The sequence below is a fragment of the Microcaecilia unicolor genome, chromosome 8 (genome assembly GCF_901765095.1).
Source record: "Microcaecilia unicolor chromosome 8, aMicUni1.1, whole genome shotgun sequence".
Lineage (NCBI taxonomy): Eukaryota > Metazoa > Chordata > Amphibia > Gymnophiona > Siphonopidae > Microcaecilia > Microcaecilia unicolor.
In genome coordinates, this window is record NC_044038.1 from 235,291,522 (window position 1) to 235,315,927 (window position 24,406).

Here is a 24,406-nt window from a genome sequence, read left to right on the forward strand (position 1 = left end):
GGGATCAGGACTTTAGCTTCAGAGCAGACCAGAGCATTGAATGTTTTAGTCAAACTAATCTGGGGCATCAGAGCAGGAGCTACAGAATAAAAACGAAGGGGATCCAGGAGCAGGCTTGGGCCTCTTGCTGCCATGGTCAGTATGACTTGGGCTACCTGCACAAGCTGAGGCCAAATACATTCTTCTTGTCTAGTGGGATCACACTGCTACGGTCATGTAAACAAATCCTAAATTTTCCAGTCAGCACATCTCAACAGTATAAAGAAGGGGTTCTCAACCTAGTCCTTGGAACACAACCAGCCAGTCAGGTTTTCAGGATACCCACAATGAATATGCAAGAAATAAATTTGCATGCAGTACCTCCATTGTATGAACAGTGAGTTTGACTCTCCACGTTTCCCATCCACATTGTCTTTTCTCCAGCGACCACCCCATGGTTTTCTGGTGAACATGAAACTGGAAGCCGTGGATAGAAGGAATGCATCCCTTATCCGTGTTGCCACTGTGGAGGATGTAGAAGATTACAGGATAAAGGTGCATCTCCAATTTTCTCGTTTCTTGCTCATGCTGTGTCTGGTCTCCTTCTGATAAACAGCTTTTCCTCTGGGTATCTGCAAATACTTGAGGACCTGGCCTGCTACACTTTCAGCACCAATTAACAGGCTAAATTAATCATTTTATTAGACTTAGGAACTTTCTATTTGGCTAAAATTTCCCTTTTCATTCTTTAAGAGGCACAGGTCTAGAGATTCAAAATGAGTTAGGAGTTAACCAGAGACCGAGGATTATTCTGTTGAGGTGTCTGCTGGGTTTAGAACTCTAGTAGCAGAATGTGCTGCAGGTCCAGACAGGTACATTGGCAGAGTTCTGTGGGGTTAGCTCCAGAGGGTGCTTGCTGGTGCTGCTTATTTTCAAAACACTATGAAAGAAATTCTGTAAGGAAGGCACCAACATTTAAGTGCCAAGAATGCTCATAATTGACCAGAATACTCGCACAAGCAAGTGCCACTTGTTCAAATGTCATATAACTGACATTTGAACAAGTGGCACTTGCTCGTGCGACACTTGAACCAGTTTCATATTGTCAAGCGCGACATATTTTTTAAGTGAGTGACACTTAGTAAAGTGAACGGTAGGAGAGTGACAGAAACAGAATGTTTCACTTCATGAAACATTTATTAATAAAATTCATCTCAAATAAGACGCCAAGATGTGCGTTCACCGAAAGTATACAAATCAGGGCTGTTCACTGATTAAAAGGGCTAATCGCATGATTAATCGCGATCAAACGTTTTAATTGCACGATTAATCACATGAAAGTGTCCCCCTCACATTTTCACCTATATAGTGCAAAATATAGACGTAAATTATCAAAACTGACATACTGTACTTCAGTTACTAAACTGAAAATAAAATCATTTCTCTTACGTGTGTTGTCCGGTGATTTTATTTTTCTAATCATCATATTCCCTGTCTCTGGTTCTTTTCCTCTATTTGTGCTCTGAACTCTATTTTCAGGGCCTCCTCTCTCCTCATTATTTCTTTTCTCTCCTCCACTTCTTCCCCTTTAACATCTTTCACATTCAACTTTCTGCCATTTTTCTTCTTCCTTATATCTGTCTTGTTTCTGTCCCTTCCCTTCCCCTTCATCCATGGGCACCATCTCCTTCTGTCTGCCCTCCCCTCCATGAGCGCCATCTCCTCCAGTCTCTCCTCCCACCTTGTGGGCACCATCTCCTCTCTTCTCTCTTTCCCTTCCTCTCAATGGGCACCATCTCTCTTCTACTGCCTACTCTGTAGGCAACATCTCATCTCATTCTTTCCCTTCCTCTCCTCCCCAGTGGCACAATCTCGTTTCCTGCAGCTTTTCTGTCCAGCTGCCCCGCATTCTCTCCTACCCCTCCCCCCCCCACACACACCAACAGCCTTTTCTTTCCTACCACCCTGTGACTCTCTCAGACTGTTCCTCCATCCTGCATATATTTTTCTGTCCTACCACTGTCCCCCTCCCTCTCCGATGCTCCTGTAGCTTGTTCTCTCCTTTTCTCCCTACTACACACCGTCAGCCTTTTCTCTGCTGCCATTGCGCTCTGGCATCTCATCCCACCCCTGCCACACGTGGCCCTCCAAACTTATGTGGTGGCATTAAGCACACGCTGCTCCACTCCTCTCTGTAACCGGAGCCCTCCCTCTCTAGTTTCTGACTCCTGCAGCAAGAAACAGGAAGTTTCATCAGAGAAGGTGGGACACTAGAGGGGGAGGGCTCCGGTTTCAGAGAGGAGTGGAGCAGCGTGTGCTTAATGCCGCTGTGTGTACAAGGCAAGTTCGGAGGGTGGTGGGTGGGTGGGATGAGATGCCAGAGAGGGGGGTGGCAGGAGAGAAAAGGCTGCCAGTGTACAGCAGCAAGTAGGAGAGAACATGCAGAAGCACCGGGGAGGGAGGGGGAAGCGGTAGGAGAGAGCAGCATGATGCAATTAATCGCATTAAAATTATTAGCGCAAGTTAAACATTTTAATACATTAATTGCGTTAAATGTGTTAAATGAACAGCCCTAATACAAATCCATAACAAAGCAAAAGTTTAAAAAGGGCCGAAAAATAAAAAACGTAAAAAATTTGTAAAGAAACAAATCCATATAGCACCATGGTTAAAAAAGAAATAGATGTTGTTCACTTTAAACATTCAAATTGATTTTATAAAGCGAATGCCACATACCTGTAGAAGGTATTCTCCGAGGACAGCAGGCTGATTGTTCTCACAAATGGGTGACGTCCACGGCAGCCCCTCCGATCGGAGATCTTCCTAGCAACAGAGTTTGCTAGTCCTCGCACGTGCCCGTGATGCGCGCATGCGCGGCCGTCTTCCTGCCCGAAATCGCTCGTGCTCGCTAGTCCCGTACCAAGCAAAAACAAGAGAAGGGAAGACACAACTCCAAAGGGGAGGTGGGCGGGTAGGTGAGAACAATCAGCCTGCTGTCCTCGGAGAATACCTTCTACAGGTATGTAGCATTCGCTTTCTCCGAGGAGAAGCAGGCTGCTTGTTCTCACAAATGGGGTATCCCTAGCACCCAGGCTCACTCAAAACAACAAACATGGTCAATAGGGCCTTGCAACGGCGAGGACATAACTGAGATTGACCTAAACTTTTCCAACTAACTGAGAGTGCAGCCTGGAACAGAATAAAAATGGGCCTAGGGGGGTGGAGTTGGATTCTAAACCCCAAACAGATTCTGCAGCACCGACTGCCCGAACCGACTGTCGCGTCGGGAATCCTGCTGAAGGCAGTAGTGAGATGTGAATGTGTGGACAGATGACCACGTCGCAGCCTTGCAAATCTCTTCAATAGTGGCTGACTTCAAGTGGGCCACTGACGCCGTCATGGCTTGAACACTATGAGCCGTGACATGACCCTCAAGAGTCAGCCCAGCCTGGGCGTAAGTGAAGGAAATGCAGTCTGCTAGCCAATTTGAAATGGTGCGTTTCCCCACAGCCACTCCCCTCCTGTTGGGATCAAAAGAAACAAAAAGTTGGGCGGACTGTCTGTGTGGGCTTGTCCGCTCCAGATAGAAGGCCAATGCTCGCTTGCAGTCCAATGTGTGCAGTAGACGCTCAGCAGGGCGGGTATGAGGACAGGGGAAGAATGTTGGCAAGACAATTGACTGGTTCAGATGGAACTCCGACACCACCTTCGGCAAGAACTTAGGGTGAGTGCGGAGGACTACTCTGTTATGATGAAATTTGGTATAAGGAGCATGAGCTACCAAGGCTTGCAGCTCACTGAAGTAACTGCCACCAAGAAAATGACCTTCCAGGTCAAGTACTTCAGATGACAGGAATCCAGTGGCTCAAAAGGAGGTTTCATCAGCTGGGTGAGAATGACATTGAGATCCCATGACACTGTAGGAGGCTTGACTGGGGGCTTCGACAAAAGCAAACCTCTCATGAAGCGAACCACTAAAGGCTGTCCCGAGATCGGCTTACCTTCCACATGGTAATGGTATGCACTAATCGTGCTAAGATGAACCCTTACAGAGTTGGTTTTAAGACCAGACTCTGATAAATGTAGAAGGTATTCAAGCAGGTTCTGTGTAGGACAAGAACGAGGATCTAAGGCCTTGCCATCACACCACACAGGAAACCGGCGCCAGAGGAAAAAATAACTCCTCTTGGTAGAATCTTTCCTGGGAGCAAGCAAGACTCAGGAGACACCCTCTGAGAGACCCAAGGAGGCGAAGTCTACGTTCTCAACATCCAGGCTGTGAGGGCCAGAGACCGAAGGTTGGGATGGAGGAGCGCCCCCTCGTTCTGTGTGATGAGGGTTGGAAAGCAGTCCAATCTCCACGGTTCTTCGGAAGACAATTCCAGAAGAAGAGGGAACCAGATCTGACGAGGCCAAAAAGGAGCAATCAGGATCATAGTTCCCCTGTCTTGCTTGAGTTTCAGCAAAGTCCTCCCTATCAGAGGAATGGGAGGATACGCGTACAGGAGGCCTTCCCCCCAAAACAGAAGGAAAGCATCCGACGCCAGTCTGCCGTGGGTCTGCAGTCTGGAACAGAACTGAGGGACCTTGTGATTGGTCTGAGTGGCAAAGAGGTCCACCAAGGGGGTGCCCCACACTTGGAAGATCTCGCGAACCACTCTGGAACTGAGCGACCACTCATGCGGTTGCATGATCCTGCTCAATCTGTCGGCCAGACTGTTGTTTACGCCTGCCAGATATGTGGCCTGGAGCCACATGCCGAACCGGCATGCCCAGTGCCACAAGCTGATGGCTTCCCGACACAGGGGACGAGATCCGGTGTCCCCCTGCTTGTTGATGTAATACATAGCAACCTGGTTGTCTGTCTGAATTTGGATAATTTGATGGGACAGCCAATCTCTGAAAGCCTTCAGAGCGTTCCAGACCACTCGCAACTCCAGGAGGTTGATCTGTAGACCTTGTTCCTGGACGGACCAAGTCCCCTGGGTGTGGAGCCCATCGACATGCGCTCCCCACCCCAGGAGTGACGCGTCCGTGGCAGGCACCTTTTGCGGCTGAGGAATCTGGAAGGGACGTCCCAGGGTCAAATTGGCTCGAATTGTCCACCAATGAAGGGAGAGGAGAAACCTCGTGGACAGACGGACCACGTCCTCTAGGCTCCCAGCAGCTTGGCACCACTGGGAGGCTAGGGTCCATTGAGCAGATCTCATAAAAAGGCGGGCCATGGGAGTCACGTGAACCATGGAGGCCATGTGGCCGAGCAATCTCAACATCTGCCGAGCTGTGATCTGCTGCGACGCCCGCACCGAGGAGACGAGGGACAGCAGATTGTCGGCCCTGGTCTCTGGGAGGTAGGCACGGGCCATCTGGGAATCCAGCAGAGCTCCTATGAATTCGAGTTTCTGATCTGGAAGAAGGTGAGACTTTGGATAATTTATCACAAACCCTAGCAGCTCCAGGAGTCGAATAGTCACCTGCATGGACTGCTGAGCTCCTGCCTCGGAGGTGTTCTTTACCAGCCAATCGTCGAGGTAAGGGAACACATGCACTCCCAGCCTGCGTAGAGAAGCCGCTACTATGGCTAGGCATTTGGTGAATACCCTGGGCGCGGAGGCGAGCCCAAAGGGTAGCACACAGTACTGAAAATGCCGTGTTCCCAGACGAAATCGAAGATACTGCCTGTGAGCTGGCAGAATCGGGATGTGCGTATAGGCATCCTTTAAGTCCAGAGAGCATAGCCAATCATCTTGTTGAATCATGGGAAGAAGGGTGCCCAGGGAAAGCATCCTGAACTTTTCCTTGACCAGATATTTGTTCAGGGCCCTTAGGTCTAGGATGGGACGCATCCTCTCTGTTTTCTTTTCCACAAGAAAGGACCTGGAATAGAATCCCAGCCCTTCTTGCCCCGGTGGCACGGGCTCGACCGCATTGGCACTGAGAAGGGCGGAGAGTTCCTCTGCAAGTACCTGCCTGTGCTGGAAGCTGAAGAATTGAGCTCCCGGTGGGCAATTTGGAGGCATTGAGGTCAAATTCAGAGAGTACCCTAGCCGGACTATTTTGAGAACCCACTGATCGGAGGTTACAAGAGGCCACCTTTGGTGAAAAAATGTTAACCTCCCCCCCCCCCCCGACCGGTAGGCCGTCCGGCACAGGCACTGGGACGTCGGCTATGCTCTGCAGGAGCCAGTCAAAAGCCCGCCCCTGACTTTTGCTGGGGAGGCGGTACCTGGCTGTCCACAGGAGAACGCATCGACATCTCCTGAATGGAGGGTGAGCGGTCCTCCCGATGTCGATGCTTGGGTGCCGGTGGTACCGGCGACCCAGAGCTTTCGGTACCACGCTTGGAGGGTGACCGATGCTGGTGCTTCTTTGCCTTCGCACGACGCACGGCATTGGTACCCCCTGGTATCGAAGAGGAAGACGTCGAATCCAAACGCTTCCTCGGGTCCGGGTCCGAAGAGGGTCGATTCCGGGGGGGCTGTACCGCGGGAGCCCTCGAGACAGGCGGAGACCTGCTCATGGGCTCACCGCCACCAGCAGGGGAATGGACAGCCTTCACCTGCACTCCAGACATCGAAGCACCCTCCGACGACATCCTCAGGAGGAACGATCCCGGTCTCTTAGCTGCACTCGCCGATGACCTCGATACCGAAGGCCTCGATGTCGATGCCGGTACCGATGGACGCGGTACCGAAGTCTATGCTGGGCGCGGTACCGAAGGCTCCGATGTCGAGGACCGCGGGACTGAGGATGTCGACGCGCTGGATGAAGCCCCGAACAAACAGTTCCACTGGGCTAATCTCACCGCCTGAGTTCTCCTCTTCAAAAGAAGACAGAGATTACAGGCCTGAGGACGGTGCCCAGCCCCCAGACACTGAAGGCAAGAAGCGTGCCTATCAGTGAGAGAGATTATCCGGCTGCACTGGGTGCACGGTTTGACGCCGCTGGAAGGCTTCGATGACATGGGCGGAAAAATCTCGCCGGCAAAATCGAAGTCCGCGATGGTGAAAAAAGGGGCACCAATAGCTCACCAAAAAACGAACGAGCAGCGAAAAAAGCCACAATCGACCACGAAAGAAAACTTACGGGCCAACACTAGAGATAAAGGAAAAAGTTAGAAATTTTTTAGCGAAAAAACCGCGAATTGCGAGGGATCGCCAAGGGGCGCGGAGCGACCGAAAAAACAGCTGTCCCAAGCCGCGGAAAAAAGGAGATTAGCGAACATGAGCAATTTCGGGCGGGAAGACGGCCGCGCATACGCGCATCACAGGCGCGCGTGAGGACTAGCAAACTCTGTTGCTAGGAAGATCTCTGATTGGAGGGGCTGCCGTGGACGTCACCCATTTGTGAGAACAAGCAGCCTGCTTGTCCTCGGAGAAACTATACTAGACAACGCTTTTTATGATCAGTATTATTAATAGAGTACTCAAATTAAATTAATAATTTGAGAATTCACATTTTTATATTTTTTTGAAATTTGACTGTCTCCTTGACCACCCAAAATTTGGAAGGATCAGGCAGATTGTTGTGAGGTCTTAATTCTTGAAAAGAGGGCATTAGCAGCAGGTGGGAAAATGTGGGATACAAATGCAACAAATAAATAAATAAATAATTGTAATCCAACGAGGTAGTTAAACCACCATTGCAACACTGTCGGTTGCATTTCCAATTTCTAGTGGACTTGTTTTTCCAAGAGAAACGATAAGAACAGCTGTTTAAGTATATTTTATCTCTGCCTTTAGAGGACTTATAAATCTCTATGCCTCGACTAGCAACAAAATTCCATGCTTAACCTGTTGGCCTCCTTAAGAGATGCACAGTCACAGGTGTTGCAAGAATACATGATGCACGCTCAAGTGGCACACGCTGAAATGTTACACTTGACAAAATGGCACGTGTTGAAAAGTTGCACACTAATGTTTCAGACATGCTTAACTGTCGCACGCTCAAGTGACCAACAACGCATACGCACATAGCCAGTATTCTAGCTGTGCACTATTCTATAACATGGTATCTAAGTGCGATGGTACTTACTTTGAAGCTGGGTGTGCACATGGGCAGAGTCTGGGCAGTGCACAGTTACATATATAATTTAGAGCTTGCTATAATTTACGTGCGTTTGATGAGCAATCTAGGCATGAACATTTACACCAACTCTGTGGCCACTGTAAGTGATCTTTGCTAAAATATCTGCTACCCTAGTATTCCGTAAAGCAGAGATCCTCGACTCCAATCCTCAAGGTCCATAACCCAGCCTAGTTTTCAGGATTTCTGCAATGAATATGTATGAGATCTATTTGCAATAATTCAACAAGTAAGAGGATAAGAGTATGTAAATCTCAAAACAAAAAAACCTCTTGTATATTCTGCAAAGTATTTATTGCAACACTATATACCTGTGGAGTGCAAAAAATCTTACACATTTTTTGCACTCCACAGGGATATAGTGTTGCAATAAGTACTTTGCAGATTATACAAGAGAGGTTTTGTTTTTGAGATCTGTTTGCATTCACTGTGTCCATTGCATGCAGATCTCATATATATTCATTGTGGAAATCCTGAAAACCAGGCTGGGCTGTGGACCTTGAGGACTGGATTTGAGGACCCTTGCTATAAAGGAAAATAGGTGCCTACTTTTCTTTATAGAATAGATACCTTCTTGGCTCTTTATAGAATTACCCCTTTTGTGGGGAGTTGTGTGGGATCTAGGAATCCACTAGCCATGAGTAGCCCAGGTCAGAAATGAGGTATATTGGCAAAGCTGGGGAAGCTGTATGGTCTCTTTTCACTGTATACAGGAGACTTCCGTATTTGACCCATAAATACTTGGTGTGTGAAGACTCAGCCTTTATTAAGGATCCTTCCTCTGGGTTCAACCATGTCATACTGCCAGATTCTGAGGTACAGTGAAACTGTGGAAATGTTGCTTGTCTCTTTAGATCCATTTTGATGGTTGGAGTCACATCTACGATTTCTGGATTGATGCAGATCATCCAGACATTCATCCCATGGGATGGTGTGCCAAAACTGGGCATCCACTGCAGCACCCACTCAGTAAGTACTGGTGCCAATCCTATTACCCATACAAGTTTATCCAATGCACTTCCATACAGTGGTATTAGTTCCATCCTGCACTTTACATACATACACTCTGCTCTGTCTTCCAGCATAGCAATCATAAAATAAACAAATGTGTCAGGAACCAGCTCTATAGGTGCCAGTGGGTGCTGAGCACCCTCAAATTGAACAAGCTCCTTCATTATGTTCAGGGAGGAGTAATTTGCATTGTTATGGGGAAGGGCTGGAGAGGGCTTTGACAGCAACTGCAGTAGTTGGAACGTAAGGATAATGCTGGGGGGTCTTCTATGGTCTATGTCTTGAACATGGCAAAGAAATTGTAGGATCAAGTATTTTTATACCACATTCGTTGTTAGTTTTATCTTGAATTGATAATGAGTGTGACTGGTGGGCAGACTGGATGGACTGCACAGGTCTTTATCTGCCGTAATCTACTATGGTGCTTAGTACCCACACTCCTTCTGAAATATTGGCACCTACGCTAAATGACAGTATGATGCACAATTAGAATATGAGGTAAATTTGGATGATACAGAGGTGTATTTTCAAAGCAGTTAGGGGCTCTTTTATTAAAGGGTTGCTGTGCGGCAAATCAGAACTAGGGCAGGCCTAATGTGTAGTTCTGCCCCCAGCGCGCATTTCCACTGCTACCAAGAATTCCAAAAAATATTACCGCCGAGTTGCCCTTACCGTTACCTCAATGAGTGGTGGTAAGTGCTCCCCTGAAATGGCCATGTGAAAACTTACCGCATGGTCATTTCTTTTTTTCGGACTTTTTACCTGCTGTGGTATAAAGGGCATCAGCATGCGACAAAAACGGCCACCGCAGTTTAGTAATAAAGGCCCCGTAGGCTTACAGAGTTACATAGTAAATCTGAAAATGCTTTGAAAATGAGCCTCACAGAGGGGGATAATCGAACGGGGATGACTATCTCTAAGGGTGCCCATCTCTGAGGACGTCCCCGCAAAGGGGCGGGGCATCCCGTATTATCGAAACAAGATGGGTGTCCATCTTTTGTTTCGATAATACGGTCGGGGACGCCCAAATCTCAACATTTAGGTTGACCTAACAGATGGTCAACCTAAATGTTGAGATGGTCGACCTTAGAGATGGGCGACCTTGGTTTTCACCGATAATGGAAACCGAGGACGCCCATCTCAAAAACGACCAAATCCAAGGCAATTGGTCATGGGAGGAGCCAGTATTCGTAGTGCACTGGTCCCCCTCACATGCCAGGACACCAACTGGGCACCCTAGGAGGTACTGCTGTGGACTTCACAAATTGCTCCCAGATGCATAGCTCCCTTACCTTGGGTGCTGAGCCCCCCAACCCCCCCCCCCCCCCCAAAAAAAAAAAAACCACTCCCCATAACTGTACAACACTACCATAGCCCTTATGGGTGAAGGGTACAGTGGGTTTCGGGTAGGTTTTGGAGGGCTCACATTTACCACCACAAGTGTAACAGGTAGGGGGGCATGGGCCTGGGTCCACCTGCCTGAAGTGCACTGCACCCACTAAAAACTGCTCCAGGGACCTGTATACTGCTGTGATGGAGCTGGGTATGACATTAGAGGCTGGCAAAAAATGTTTTTAAAATTTTTTTGGGGTGGGAGGGGGTTGGTGACCACTGGGCGAGTAAGGGGAGGTCATCTGGTCAGTTCGGGCACCTTTTCGAGGCTTGGTCGTGAAAAAAAATGGACCAAGTAAAGTCGGCCAAATGCTCGTCAGGGACGCCCTTCTTTTTTCCATTATCGGCCAAGGACGCCATCTCTTAAGCACGCCCCCGTCCCGCCTTCGGTACACTACCGACACACCCCCGGGAACTTTGGTCGTCCCCGCGACGGAAAGCAGTTGAGGACGCCCAAAATTGGCTTTTGATAATGCCGATTTGGGCGACCCTGAGAGAAGGACGCCAATCTCCCAATTTGTGTCAAAAGATGGGCGCCCTTCTCTTTCAAAAATGCTCCAGTCCTAGCATAGGCAGTTCCCCCACCCCACGAAGCCTGATCTGTGGGATTATGGCCAGAGGTCTCGGTGACCAGATTTGAACTTGGGATCACTGAGTGTGGGAGCGAGTGGGCATTGCTCTTGCTCCACTAGATACCAGTGAACCTCGGTAAGGCTGAGAGGGGGTCGAAAAATGGTTGCCATGGGAGGGGAGGTCAGAGGGGGGTCTAATCCAGATCATACCACTGAAAATTTTCACTGACCACCCCAGCATTGCTGAGTAGTGCCAGAGCCAGAAGTTATCCAGGTACCGCTGAGATTCAGCGCCAATACCCAGATAACTATCTGGAAAAATTAGGCCAGCTATAACTTCCAGCAGCCACCTTATACCCTGATATTCAGCTCCAATATAATCCAGTGCTGAATATCTGTCAACAACTTTAAAACACCGACCATGGAGTTTAAATATCAGGGCCTAGATTATTAGGATGGATATATGACTTTTTGAACTAGGTCTTATGATGACTGCTTTGTACACAAGGAGTACGTGGAAACCTGTCTGTGTTCTACTAGCTCTAATTCTGTTTTAGGACCAAAAGAATCAACTGTCTCCAGTCAGGCGACTTGTCCATCGCTGGGCTGTAAGGGAATCACTCACACAAAAAGCTCTAAGTACAGCTTCCACCACAGGTGAGTGACCCTCATGAGAAGGAACTAAAGTGATCACTTCTTGCAGAGGTGAGTGCCATCCCTTACCAGCGGGGAGTAATAATTTCCTGTACAAACGAGAGCCATCCCTTACCAGCGGGAAGGGGAGTAATCACTTCCTGCACAAATGAGTGTCTCCCATCAGCGGGAAGGGGAGTAATCACTTCCTGCACAAACGAATGTCTCTCACCAGCAGGAAGTTGAGTAATCACTTCCTGCACAAACGAGTGTCTCTCACCAGCGGGAAGGGGAGTAATCACTTCCTGCACAAACGAGTGACCCTCAGCAGGAGGAAGGGGAGTAATCACTTCCTGCACAAATGAGTATCTCTCACCAGCGGGAAGGGAAGTAATCATTCCTGCACAAACGAGTGTCTCCCACCAGCGGGAAGGGGAGTAATCACTTCCTGCACAAACTAATATCTCTCACCAGTGGGAAGGGGAGTAATCACTTCCTGCACAAACGAGTATCTCTCACCAGCAGGAAGGACAGTAATCACTACCTGCACAAACGAGTATATCTCACCAGCGGGAAGGGCAGTAATCACTTCCTGCACAAACGAGTATCTCTCACCAGCAGGAAGGGCAGTAATCACTACCTGCACAAACGAGTATATCTCACCAGCGGGAAGGGCAGTAATCATTCCTGCACAAACGAGTGTCTCCCACCAGCGGGAAGGGGAGTAATCACTTCCTGCACAAACGAATGTCTCTTACTAGCAGGAAGGGGAGTAATCACTTCCTGCACAAGCAAGTGTCTCTTGCCAGCGGGAAGGGGAGTAATCACTTCCTGCACAAATGAGTATCTCTCACCAGCGAGGAGGGGAGTAATCACTTCCTGCACAAACTAATATCTCTCACCAGTGGGAAGGGGAGTAATCACTTCCTGCACAAACGAGTACCCCTCACCTGCGGGAAGGGAAGTAATCACTTCCTGCACAAACGAGTGTCCCGCAACAGCAGGAAGGGAAGTAATCACTTCCTGCATAAACGAGTGTCCCTCACCAGCGGGAAGGGCAGTAATCACTACCTGCACAAACGAGTATCTCTCACCAGCGGGAAGGGCAGTAATCATTCCTGCACAAACGAGTGTCTCCCACCAGCGGGAAGGGGAGTAATCACTTCCTGCACAAACGAGTGTCCCTCAGCAGCAGGAAGGGGAGTAATCACTTCCTGCACAAACGAGTATCTCTCACCAGCGGGAAGGGGAGTAATCACTTCCTGCACAAACGAGTGTCTCTTACCAGCAGGAAGGGCAGTAATCACTTCCTGCACAAATGAGTATCTCTCACCAGCGGGAAGGGCAGTAATCACTTCCTGCACAAACGAGTGTCCCTCACCAGCGGGAAGGGCAGTATTCACTTCCTGCACAAACGAGTGTCCCTCAACAGCGGTAAGTGAAGTAATCACTTCCTGCACAAACGAGTGTCCCTCACCAGCGGAAAGGGAAGTAATCACTTCCTGCACAAATTAGTATCTCTCACCAGTGGGAAGGGGAGTAAGCACTTCCTCCACAAACGAGTGTCCCTCAACAGCGGTAAGTGAAGTAATCACTTCCTGCACAAACGAGTGTCCCTCACCAGCGGAAAGGGAAGTAATCACTTCCTGCACAAATTAGTATCTCTCACCAGTGGGAAGGGGAGTAAGCACTTCCTGCACAAACGAGTATCTCTCACCAGCGGGAAGGGGAGTAATCAGTTCCTGGATAAACGAGTGTCCCTCACCAGCGGGAAGGGGAGTAATCACTTCCTGCACAAACGAGTGTCCCTCACTACTGGGAAGGGGAGTAATCGCTTCCTGCACAAATGAATGCCCACCACTAGCAGGAAGGCTTCTACATTAAGGGGTCCTTTTACTAATGAGAGATTTGCATATACTACCTCCACTGCATGCATATCTCTCATATGAATTTTCATTGCAGGTATCCTGAAAACTTGATAGGCTGGGGTGCCTCCAAGACCAGGTTTGGGAACCACTGCCAGGATTAATTGCTATTTACTTGCATAGAGGGCTTTGAAAATGACCACACTGACCTTTAATAAATAGTGAAATTTGAATCTGAGCCCAGCAGGGGGCAGCACTTGTCCAAACATTAGAGGAACAATTTTCAAACAGCTCACTTGGGTACAAATCACTTATCACTTTGTACCTAATATTCAGAAAGAAAGTAGGGCAGAGGCAGACTGACCACTGGAGGGCCCACAGCAGTAGGGGGCCCACTTTCCTCCAGCCTGTGTTATCACTTTTGATAGGTGGTTGGTTGTCCAGAGGCCCAGATCACTGTCAGCAGGCCCCTGAAGTAGGGTCAGGTTTTTTGTTAGCGGTCTCCTCATTCCAACTAAAAATACAAAGATTGGAAATCCAGTTTTCAGAGAGACTGCTGGATTGGTGTTTTCTACCACATGCGGGTGGAGCATTTGTCCACATGTGGCAGGAAGAATGCATGATACTGAAGCTTTATGGGAGAAAGAGTGCTGAGGTGACAGATTTAAGAACCTGATTAAGTACTTGAAAAGCCATTGCATTCTTCCCAGTGAGTGGATATCAAGTCAGAAGGAAAAATTCACTGTATGCAGTCAGCAACATGCATTTATAAGAATAAATTCAGGGTCTCTGAACCAATCAAAAAATTGTGCCTATTATATCTGCTGCAACACTGTGCATAAACTAATTGTGTGTATTAAAGAAATGTATGAGCAAAAAAATGGTTCATGTGTTATGTCATTTCATTTTGGTGCACATAATTTTAACACTAAAATAATTACATGCACTAAACTATTTTAGTGCATGTTTAACTAGACACTTTAAACTGTTTCTCTGAGGACAAGCGGGACATCATATCCTCACATCTAGCTTATGTCATCTGACGGAGTCCGAAGCAGAGACTCTTCAATGTAGAGGTTGTAAAAGCCTTTAAGAAACTTCATCACGCGTATTTGCGCCTTCCTGCCTGCCTACAGTGCAGGGGACCAGGACAATCTGTCTTTTTTTCTGCAGAGATGAGAGGACCTGTTTGTCTGTTCTTCCTCACTTGCACCATTTTGTTATTTTCCCCCTCACGGCAAGTCCTGGTTTTGTGTTTCTTCAATGCCCTTTTGCTTCTTCCTTGCATGGGACCAGGTCTCCCCTTCTTTCCTTTGGCTTTTCTTATATTTTTTAGGCATTTTCATAAGTTTCATTATTTTTCTGTAGCTCCCCCTTGGCCCTCATGGGCCTTGAGCACCTGTTTGGGTAACTTTCCCCTTTTTTTGACAAAATTGAGCTGTTTGATTTTGCTTCAGCTATTTTTCCTAGCATGTCCCAGAAAACTGTCAGTGGTTTTAAAAAGTATTCCAGGTGTGCCAGGACCATGTCCTTCATGGACACTTATTCTTGGTGTCTGTCATATCTGAGACCCAACCAAAATCCTTCTTGGTATTAAAGCTCACAGCTTTCATCAAGAAGCATTAGGAACTGAGAACATCAGTGCAAAAAATATTTTTAGTGCTGAAAAGATCAGTCCATCGACTTCAGCTTTGGTCTGTAAGGCTCCCAGAACTGCATCGGACATGGGGGGCGCATCAGCATCATGGAAGTCTTCTCCTTCTTCAACATCAACCATTGATAGAGCCCATCAGCATTCGGTATCTTCCAATCCCGCACCAAGTACATGTAATGAGGCACAGCGTCGAGAAGCATCCTCGCAAACAGGGTATCTTCCCCCCCTCACATGAAAGCAGAACAGACGCGTCAGCCTCCACTGAGCCGGTACTAGGCCACTGATTTGTCCCTAATACATGCTGAGGACGTGAACCAACCAGCTGGGCCCCAGCTTTTACCAATGAAACCAAAACAAGGTTGAATGCAAAATTCAGTCAGCCTCTACTGCACATTCTGGACTGCAAAAGATCCCTGACTTCTCTCTGGAGTGGACTAAAGCCCATAGACAGTCCACCTAGTTTTTTTGCTTCTTTTGACCCCAACAGAATTGGGCCTGCCATCAGTAAACAAACACTATCCATTTGGCTTGTAGACATAGGAGCTGGCTCTGTGGGTGCTTGAGCACCCCCAATATTGAGAAAATTCCTTGTATGTGTTCAGGGAGGGGTTATTTCCATCAGGCTTAGAACCCCCAATAATTTTGAAAAGTTGGCTCCTATGCTTGTAGATTGCATCTGGGCTGAATCTGGAAGGTCATGTTACTGCTCATAACGCAAGAGTCATATCTGTATTGGTAGCCCACCTGAGATCAATCTCCATAACAGAGATGTGCAAAGCTGCAACATGTTCATCTATCCACACATTCACATCTCATTACTGTCTTGAGCAGGAGTCCTGACATGACAGCTAGTTTCATCAGACAGTCCTTTATCATTTGTATGGGGTCTAGAATCCAACTTCTCCCCCCAGGCCCATTTGTTTCTGTTCCGAGTTGTTACAAAAGAAGAACATTTATAAGAAAATATAGGTTTGGCCTTGTTAGTTGCAGGCTTGTTACATTTCGGACACCCTGGTAGTTAGGGATTCTTATATGTGAGGTTATGATGTCCTACTTGTCCTCGGAGAAAGTGAAGTTACTGACTTGTAGCAGGTGTTCTCAGAGGACAGCAGGACACATTCTCACACCCCTGCCCTTCTCGCCGAGGAATTGTATTCTGTATCCCATGTGGTGTTGGTGAGCAGGAAGGCGCACACGTGGTGCACATACTTAAAACGCTAGGGAATTTCTCTGCTGCTTGCTCCATCAGATTACAGCACCCAGATGTGAGGATATGATGTCCTGCTGTCCTCGGAAAACACTTGTTATAAGTCAGTAACTTTGCTTAATGTACGCTAAAACATTTTAGCGCACACTAACAACATTTATGCAACACCAAATGAAATGAAACAAAACAGACAGCATCATCATCAATATTAGGGATGTGCTGTTAATTTGCATTCACACTGGTTCTGAAAGCAGGGCTGGCCTTAAACCTAGTGGCACCCTATGCAGATGAGAGAGAATGGGGTTCCTCGAGGAGGAATGGATTCTTTGGGAGCGTGCCAGCAATCCGAGAGCATGGTGCTCTGTAGTGCCTCCTACGGATTTCCAAATTGCTGCTACACCTCTCCAACAGCTCTAAGGCTAGCCCTAATATAGGGCCCTGTTTACTAAGGTGCGCTAGCGTTTTTAGCACACGCTAAAAACACTAGCGCGCCTATAGCACGGCTTAGTAAACGGGGCCTATAAGTTGTAGCTTCTGAAGTTAATCCTTAGTATTGTGTCTGCTCTTATTTTCCCCACTCCTTCTGTCTGTAGAAAATGCCCCACTCCAGGCTGTGATGGCTCAGGACATGTAACAGGGAGGTTCACAGCCCATCACTGCCTCTCGGGATGCCCACTGGCAGAGAAGAACCAAGGCCGGCTGAAGGCTGACCTGTCGGACACCGAGCCCTCAGTCCGCAAGCGTAACTTGATCGCCTTCTCTCAGCGGAAAAAATCACGACACCATGGAAGGTAACACTGGAAACATGCTGCATTAGAGAAGAGCTCACCTCACACATCAAAGCCCTTAAACTTACTATGCAACTTTGTAAGTTTAAGTGCTTTGAAAATGTGCCTCAGAATGTATCAAGAAATCTGTATAAAAAAGAGGTTTTCATAAAGAGGTATTGATGGAGAATGTAAAGCTGCCCTATCTTGATTTAAAGGCGAGCCTGGAAAACTTCTCTCTTGTCTTGGCAGGATTGGGCGGCCGCCAAAGTATCGGAAGATCCAGCAAGACCACTTCCAGAGTAAGTGACATATTTCTTGATGCCTTAGAAAACTTAGATACCAGTTGTTCATTTTAAGCATATTTCTGGCACATAGGGGGGTAATCCTACAAGGAGCCCGCTGCCTAGATTTAAGTGGTAAGAAAGGAGTTGTTAATGCCTCTATACAAGTCGTTGGTGAGGCCCTATTTGGAGCACTCTGTTCAGTTTTGGAGGCCGTATCTCACTAAGGACATCAAAAGATTTGAGGCGGTTCAGAGGAAGGTGACAAAAATGGAATGGGTCTTCTGCCAAAAGATGTATGGGAAAAGACTTGAAGACCTACTACTACTCAACATTTCTAAAGCGCTACCAGACTTACGCAATGCTGTACAGTCAAACATGAAGAGAGACAGTCCCTGCTCAAAAGAGCTTACAATCTAAAGGACATAACAACAGAGACAATCAAATTAGGACAGCATAGTACATCTGATTACACAATAGTTCATAGGGACAGACTAATAGATCTAAACAGCTAAAGACAATTAAGGTATGCAAATGCATAATACAGACAGATTGGTAGTGGTATTGAATAGAGGAGTAATGGTTAGGTTAAGTGCCAAAAGCAGAGTCGAAAAGATGGGCTTTGAGCAAGGATTTGAAGATGGGTAGGGATGGGGCCTGACGTATCAGTTCAGGAAGTCTATTCCAGGCAAAGGGTGAAACGAGGCAGAAAGGGCGGCGTCTGGACCTCAATGTGTAAACCCTGGAGGGATGGAGGCAAGTGATACAGACGTTTAAATACTTAAAAAGTATTAATATGCAAACTTATTTATTTATTTGTTGCATTTGTATCCCACATTTTCCCACCTATTTGCAGACTCAATGTGGCTTACAATAATACATCCTGACAATCGCCAATCAAGAGTAGATAAAACAATTGGTTACATAAAGAGCAAGTGTAACATAATGGATATAATCAATTCAATAAATCAGAAACAGATTGATTAAACAATTCTATAAATCAAAAAACAGATAGATTCTTTAGTAAGTAATGATGTGTTGGAGTTCCTGTTATTGATTATTATGGTAAGTCTTGTTAAAAAGGTAGGTCTTTAGTGATTTTCGAAAGTTGGTAAGGTCGTGAATATTTTTTACGTTAAGTGGTAGTGTATTCCACAGTTGTGTGCCAATGTAAGAAAAGCAGGATGCATGTACTAGTTTGTATTTTAAACTTTTACAACTAGGGAAGTGAAGTCCCGAGAATGTACGTGCTGAGTTTTTAGCGTTCCTGGGAGGTAAATCAATAAGGTCTGACATGTATGCCGGAGCATTTCCATGAATGATTTTATGGACCAATAGAACTAGAGGTCATGTGTTTTCTGCTTGTTTTTATTTGATAACACAATACAATGACATGGGATAGGTCGCATATCATTGCAAACAAATGCCCATCCCTGACTTTTATAGTAAATTTTATTTATTTATATTTAAATGTTACTCTCTCTGTGGTTTCAGGCTGGGGCTTACTAAAGGAAATGCTTCTTTCTGCCCCATCCCTTTTAGAACCTCTCAGGAGGCCACCTGCAGCAATTCAGCAGAGGCTCCAAGAAAGCTCTGGATCACTGAAAAGTTCATTCCTCTTTAATTTCCTAGTTTTATTTTTATTTACCACCCTGCTCTGTGAAAGATCTTCAGGGCGGTTTACAATCAACATACATAATTTACCACATCTTGTTGAACAAAACAATGATAGGACTGGACCAAAAGGGAAAAGAAGGGTAGAAATCCATTCATGATAGAGCAGTGGGGGAAACAAAACAACCTGGAACGCTCTGAAAAAGAAAGAGGCTGAAAATATCAGTGCCCATCAGGGAGTGTTTCAGACTAGTCAGCTCTTACGAGTTTTGCAGATTACAGCGCTCCCTTAGAACTCGAATCCACTATGTACACGGTGTCTAGAAAAACGGGACCTCTTACATAGTTTCAAAGTACTGTGCAACTGTTTAAATATTTAGGGTCCTGTATCCTAAGCCGCACTAGTGTTTTTAGCACACATTAAATGCTAGTGTCACCCATATGCTCCTGTGGGTGAACTTAGTGTTTAGCGTATCCTAATCATTACCATGCGCTAAAAATGCTAATGTGCCCTTAGCGCTGCTTAGTAAACAGGGCTCTTAGTTTGACCTTTTAAATTCATTAGTCCAACCTATATTAGGAAACTCCCTTAGCAAATGCTTTGCGCCGTTTACCTTATTTTGTCACAAAAATTGAACACACAGCTTTATCTTCTTTGCTAAACGTCATTTCCTAAATCGGATCTTAATAGTCACTTCCTGAATGACGTCATTTTGAAAATGGGGATCATCCAGTTTTTACAGCATCTTGCAGTAACACCTGTTAAAACTGGTAATAAGTTTTTACTACAATACAGTCTAAATTATCCGACCTTCACTAATCTGACCATCTGGCCTATCCGACAGACCCTTCCATTGACGTCATCTTGTTGCCGTTAAGAAGCATGCAGGTTCTTTTCTTGTTTTCCGGCTTCACACGCTGCTGGTTAGTGTTAATAAACAAAACTGTATTTTAAATACAGATACCCTATGCCTGTTCGTTATGCATAAAGTATGTTTTCCCCATATGTTTTCTGTATTATCCGACTTTTCACTTATCCAACAACGGCTCGGTCCCATTTAAATTGGATAATCAAGACCGTACTATAATAGTACGTTTGTGTTTGGGTCATCTGGAAAAATGTTGGGGGTTCTATTTTTTCTGGAAACCATGTAGATTCTCATATTTGGAGTGTGGATTAGATGTTTATGTTTATTCCATACTTGATATACTCAATCAATAGAGAATTATAATCCACTATACGTTAGTCTTTCTCAATGTCAACAATAGCGGATTGCTTAATATCCTTACTGAGGAATCTTATCTTACAACTGACTCGAGTTCATTCAGAAGAAAAAGAGCCTCAGTCAGTGGAATATGAGACTGTAAAGAATGAGGCACAAAGAGGACATCCTCTGAAGAAGCGAAGGTGAAACGGGTCCCCTTTGGGATTGTCCATAAGAGAGATAATTGCTTCACCGCATTTATATATATATATATTGATACTCATTGACGAATCTTTAAAAGTTCATACATTTCAAAGATAGAGAAATAAGCAATAAAAGAAAAAAGTGAAAAAAATATTTGTTGAAAGGACAGAGGTTTTTTCTGAGCCAATGACTGAAAACAGCTGGAAGGGGTTGGTGAGACTCGCTACTCCTAAAAGAAATCTGTCCAGCAGTGACTGGGGTTCTTTTTCCTCTTAATGAACTAGAGTCCTTTGTAAGATAGATTCCTCAGTGAAGATATTAAGTGGTCTGCTATTTTTGACACGATATTCTGCCTTTCTTTAGCTACAGTTAAAGCAGTTTACATATATTATTTTTGGCAGGTACTTTTCTGTCCCTAATGGACTCACAATCTAAGGTTATTTGTACCTGGGGCAATGGAGGGTTAAGTGTCTTGCTCAGGGTCACAAGGAGCTGCAGTGGGAATCAAACCTAGTTCCCCAGGTTCTCAACCCACCGCATTTTGGATTTAACTACTTGATTCTCCAAAACCATGCTCAAGGCATGTTAGAAATTAGGTGCAGTAGGATAGTTCCTTGCCACAGAGGCAGTCTAAGGTTTAAGGAGTCCTTTTACCAAGCTGTGGTAAAAATGGCTGTGCCCCAGCTGCGGCAGCCCTGGAAAGGCCAACAAATGGCATGGCCGTGCGGTAAGATTTCACTTACCGCGTGGCAATGTAGGGGGAGCACTTAACAGCACCCATTGAGGTGGCATTAAGGGCTGCTGTGCTGCCTGATTTTGCTGGGTTAGCACTGCGCCAGAAAATATCTAGCTGTTTTCTGTAGCGCGGCAAATAGCGCACGTTGGGGCTGGTAGTTACCAGCGCCCATGTTCAGCCAGTGGTAGATTCAGATTCGCGAGCAGTAAGCCCAAATTCGGCTTACCGCCGCTCTGTAAAAGGGCCCTTAAAATAACTAAAAGGTGCTACCGCTTTAACACGTTCTAACATGCATTATTTTGCACAGCTCCAGTTTTATGTAATGGAACCTGTTTACTAATAATATACATTAATTGTAGTTGCATTAACATGGGAATGTAGTCTAGAAAATCTAACCCTAAGGCAGTGGAAGGTGATATGCCCAGGGTCACAGGGAGTATCGGTGGATGAAGCAGAATTGAGGGAATGGATAAGAGTGAGAGCAAAGTGTTTGTAACCTGGCTAAAATTGTGATTTTTCACCTGCAGCCATTTCGTCAGATAACATGCACCAATCTCTCTTCATGTCGGCCTTGTCTGCCCACCCCGATCGCTCCCTATCCCTCTGCTGGGAGCAGCACTGCAAGCTCCTTCCAGGTGTGGCTGGCATCACTGCGGCAGCCGTGGCCAAGTGGACCACTGAAGAGGTAAGCAAAGATACTTCAGCAAGATGGGTCTGGAAGAAACCCAACAGGTGATTCTGCAGAGATGTCATAATTAATATTACAAATATTATTTATTTATCTTTAATTTCTTATATTGTCTGCAAGCCTGAAAGTTATCAAAACAGTGTACATTCAGGTGCACTAGGTATTTTTCCTGTCCCTAGAGGGCTCATAATTTAACTATGTACCTGAAGCAATAGAGGGTTAAGTGACTTGCCCAAAATCACAAACATCTGCAGTGAGATTTGAACTGGGCTTCCCTGGCTCTCAGCTCACTGTCTAATCATTAGGCAATTCCTCTACACCATTATATTCTTGTCATTTAACTGTTTTCTATATAAGAGACAGGCCTTGAGCACAAAGGAAGTTGAACCACCAGCTGGTGTCCTGGTTCATAATTAGAACCCTTGGAAATACATAAAGCAGATACAATGAGGAATCTGACTTGGATTCTGCTTGGGGAAAGGGGTCCCTGTGTTTTGTTCCCTCAGAAGAGGCAGATGATGACCCACAAGGTTAAGTGCACCTTTGCTTCCCCTTCTTGACTGTCAATAACGGAGCGAGATCCCCACCTTACCAACTGGGAAGTTTGACTGAAGAGGGTAGGCCATCGTGTTTGTTCTCTCTTGACAAAGTCTATCTAGTGTTAGCCTTTTTTATTTTGACTAGGATCAGATGTAAGGTCTAAACTGTGACATGAGGATGGTCCCTTCTTGGCTGAGATTGGATTCTTAGAATATGGCTGATCGACATTTTCCCACCATATACTACTCAGGATGTGGAAAATACAAGCATTACGCTTTCCCTTGCAAAAATAACATCATCGTGCACTCCTTTTCCCCAAACAACATTATCAAGTGACTCCAGTACCCTTGTTGCCTAAATAAGTTGAATAGCTGATTCTCAGAAGCTGCTTTCTCTGGCCCCAGGCCAGCAGAGTACAGCAGGATTTCTTTCTCCCAACACTTCAGTGTGTCATCTCCGATGGTACATATAAGTTCACCACCCAAGCTCCTAACCACTGAGGAAGGTGCAACAATCTTGCAGTTTCAATCACACGGATCCACTGAAAATCCTACAGGACTCACCTGCCCTATGCAATTGAAACCATGAGATTAATGTACCCCACCAGTAGGAAAATAGGCAGCAGACTCTTTCATACTATAGAGGGAATGTCAGTCAGGTCAGTAGCCTGCTCAAGCTCTCTCCCAGACTTCTCTTGTATCATTGTACATTTTATTCTATGTTTGTTTGGTCTTTCAGGCTTTGCGCCTGTGCTCTGTGGTTTTCCTGTAGCTTTTTCATCCAGAAGCTCTTGTTTTTTTTCTTTCCCCATTGAAATCACTTGTAATCATTCAAATTCATCTAGCCAAAAACTGCCCTTGTTTCTAAAGATTAGGATTTTTTTTTTTTTTAAAGTGTGAGGAGCACACCTTTACTCTAGGTTTACAGTTTTATTCTGCCGCTTTCTTCAGGTCTTCAGCTTCGTTCAGAACTTGACAGGTTGTGAGGATCAAGCTAGACTGTTCAAGGATGAGGTGAGGAGAGAAGCAACGTCTGTGGAAGGGATCATGAGAAGGACGGACAATCAGGAATTCTTCTAACTGTCCTGAGTTTTGTAAAGGGCAAACTACAGCAACCTGTGCTATTCCAGTCTTAAATCCCCCCTTCCCCTGTCATTCCTGTACTGAGTTCTATTTAAAAAAAAACAACTGTATATTCAATCCTGTGACATTTCTTTCAACCTGTTTTATACCCTATTACCGCTATTCCCGCTTACAAATATACTTAATCCTGTCCTGCAGTACACAGTGTTCTTCCAGTCCTAGTTTCCTGTGCCTGTAGTGCTACATGTTGATCCTGAATCCTTGCTCTCAAGTTCTGGGTTCCGATATGTTATTAGTGATGCACCTGACTGAACATTCCTGCTGTTCCAGTCTTGCAGAATAACCTGAACCATCCTCTTGTGGATGGAGTGTGTGCTTACTGTCAAACTTGGCTCAACACTACTACTATTTTTAGCTATTTAGCATTTCTATAGCGCTACAAGGCGTACGCAGTGCTGCACAAACATAGAAGAAAGACAGTCCCTGCTCAAAGAGCTTACAATCTAATAGACAAAAAATGAATAAAGTAAGCAAATCAGATCAATTAATGTGAACGGGAAGGAAGAGAGGAGGGTAGGTGGAGGCGAGTGGTTATGAGTCAAAAGCAATGTTAAAGAGGTGGGTTTTCAACAGTGGCTAGGACAGATTTGAACCCAGTTCTTGAAATATAAAAGGCTATTGTGCAGTGCCCTTGCACTCTTGCCTGAGGCATGTTTGTTTTCAATGAGCTGCCATTTCTCTTCTTCCCTGCAGATGATCGATGGGGAGGCTTTTCTCTTACTGACGCAAGCTGACATTGTGAAGATCCTCACTGTGAAGCTGGGACCCGCCCTCAAGATCTACAACGCCATCCTTATGTTTAAAAATGCAGATGACACCTTAAAATGA

The 24,406-nt window shown here is 45.9% G+C and overlaps 1 protein-coding gene across 1 annotated transcript in view; it reads left to right on the plus strand.

Annotated features, from left to right (window-relative positions):
• The window catches only part of L3MBTL1 (L3MBTL histone methyl-lysine binding protein 1), an 84,363-nt gene extending 59,957 nt beyond the window's left edge, over positions 1 to 24,406 (plus strand). The window contains 8 exon segments of the mRNA XM_030212521.1: positions 424 to 534; positions 8,919 to 9,033; positions 11,597 to 11,696; positions 16,992 to 17,189; positions 17,418 to 17,467; positions 21,736 to 21,893; positions 23,387 to 23,449; positions 24,272 to 24,406. Of these exon segments, the coding sequence (XP_030068381.1) occupies positions 424 to 534; positions 8,919 to 9,033; positions 11,597 to 11,696; positions 16,992 to 17,189; positions 17,418 to 17,467; positions 21,736 to 21,893; positions 23,387 to 23,449; positions 24,272 to 24,406 (930 nt within the window).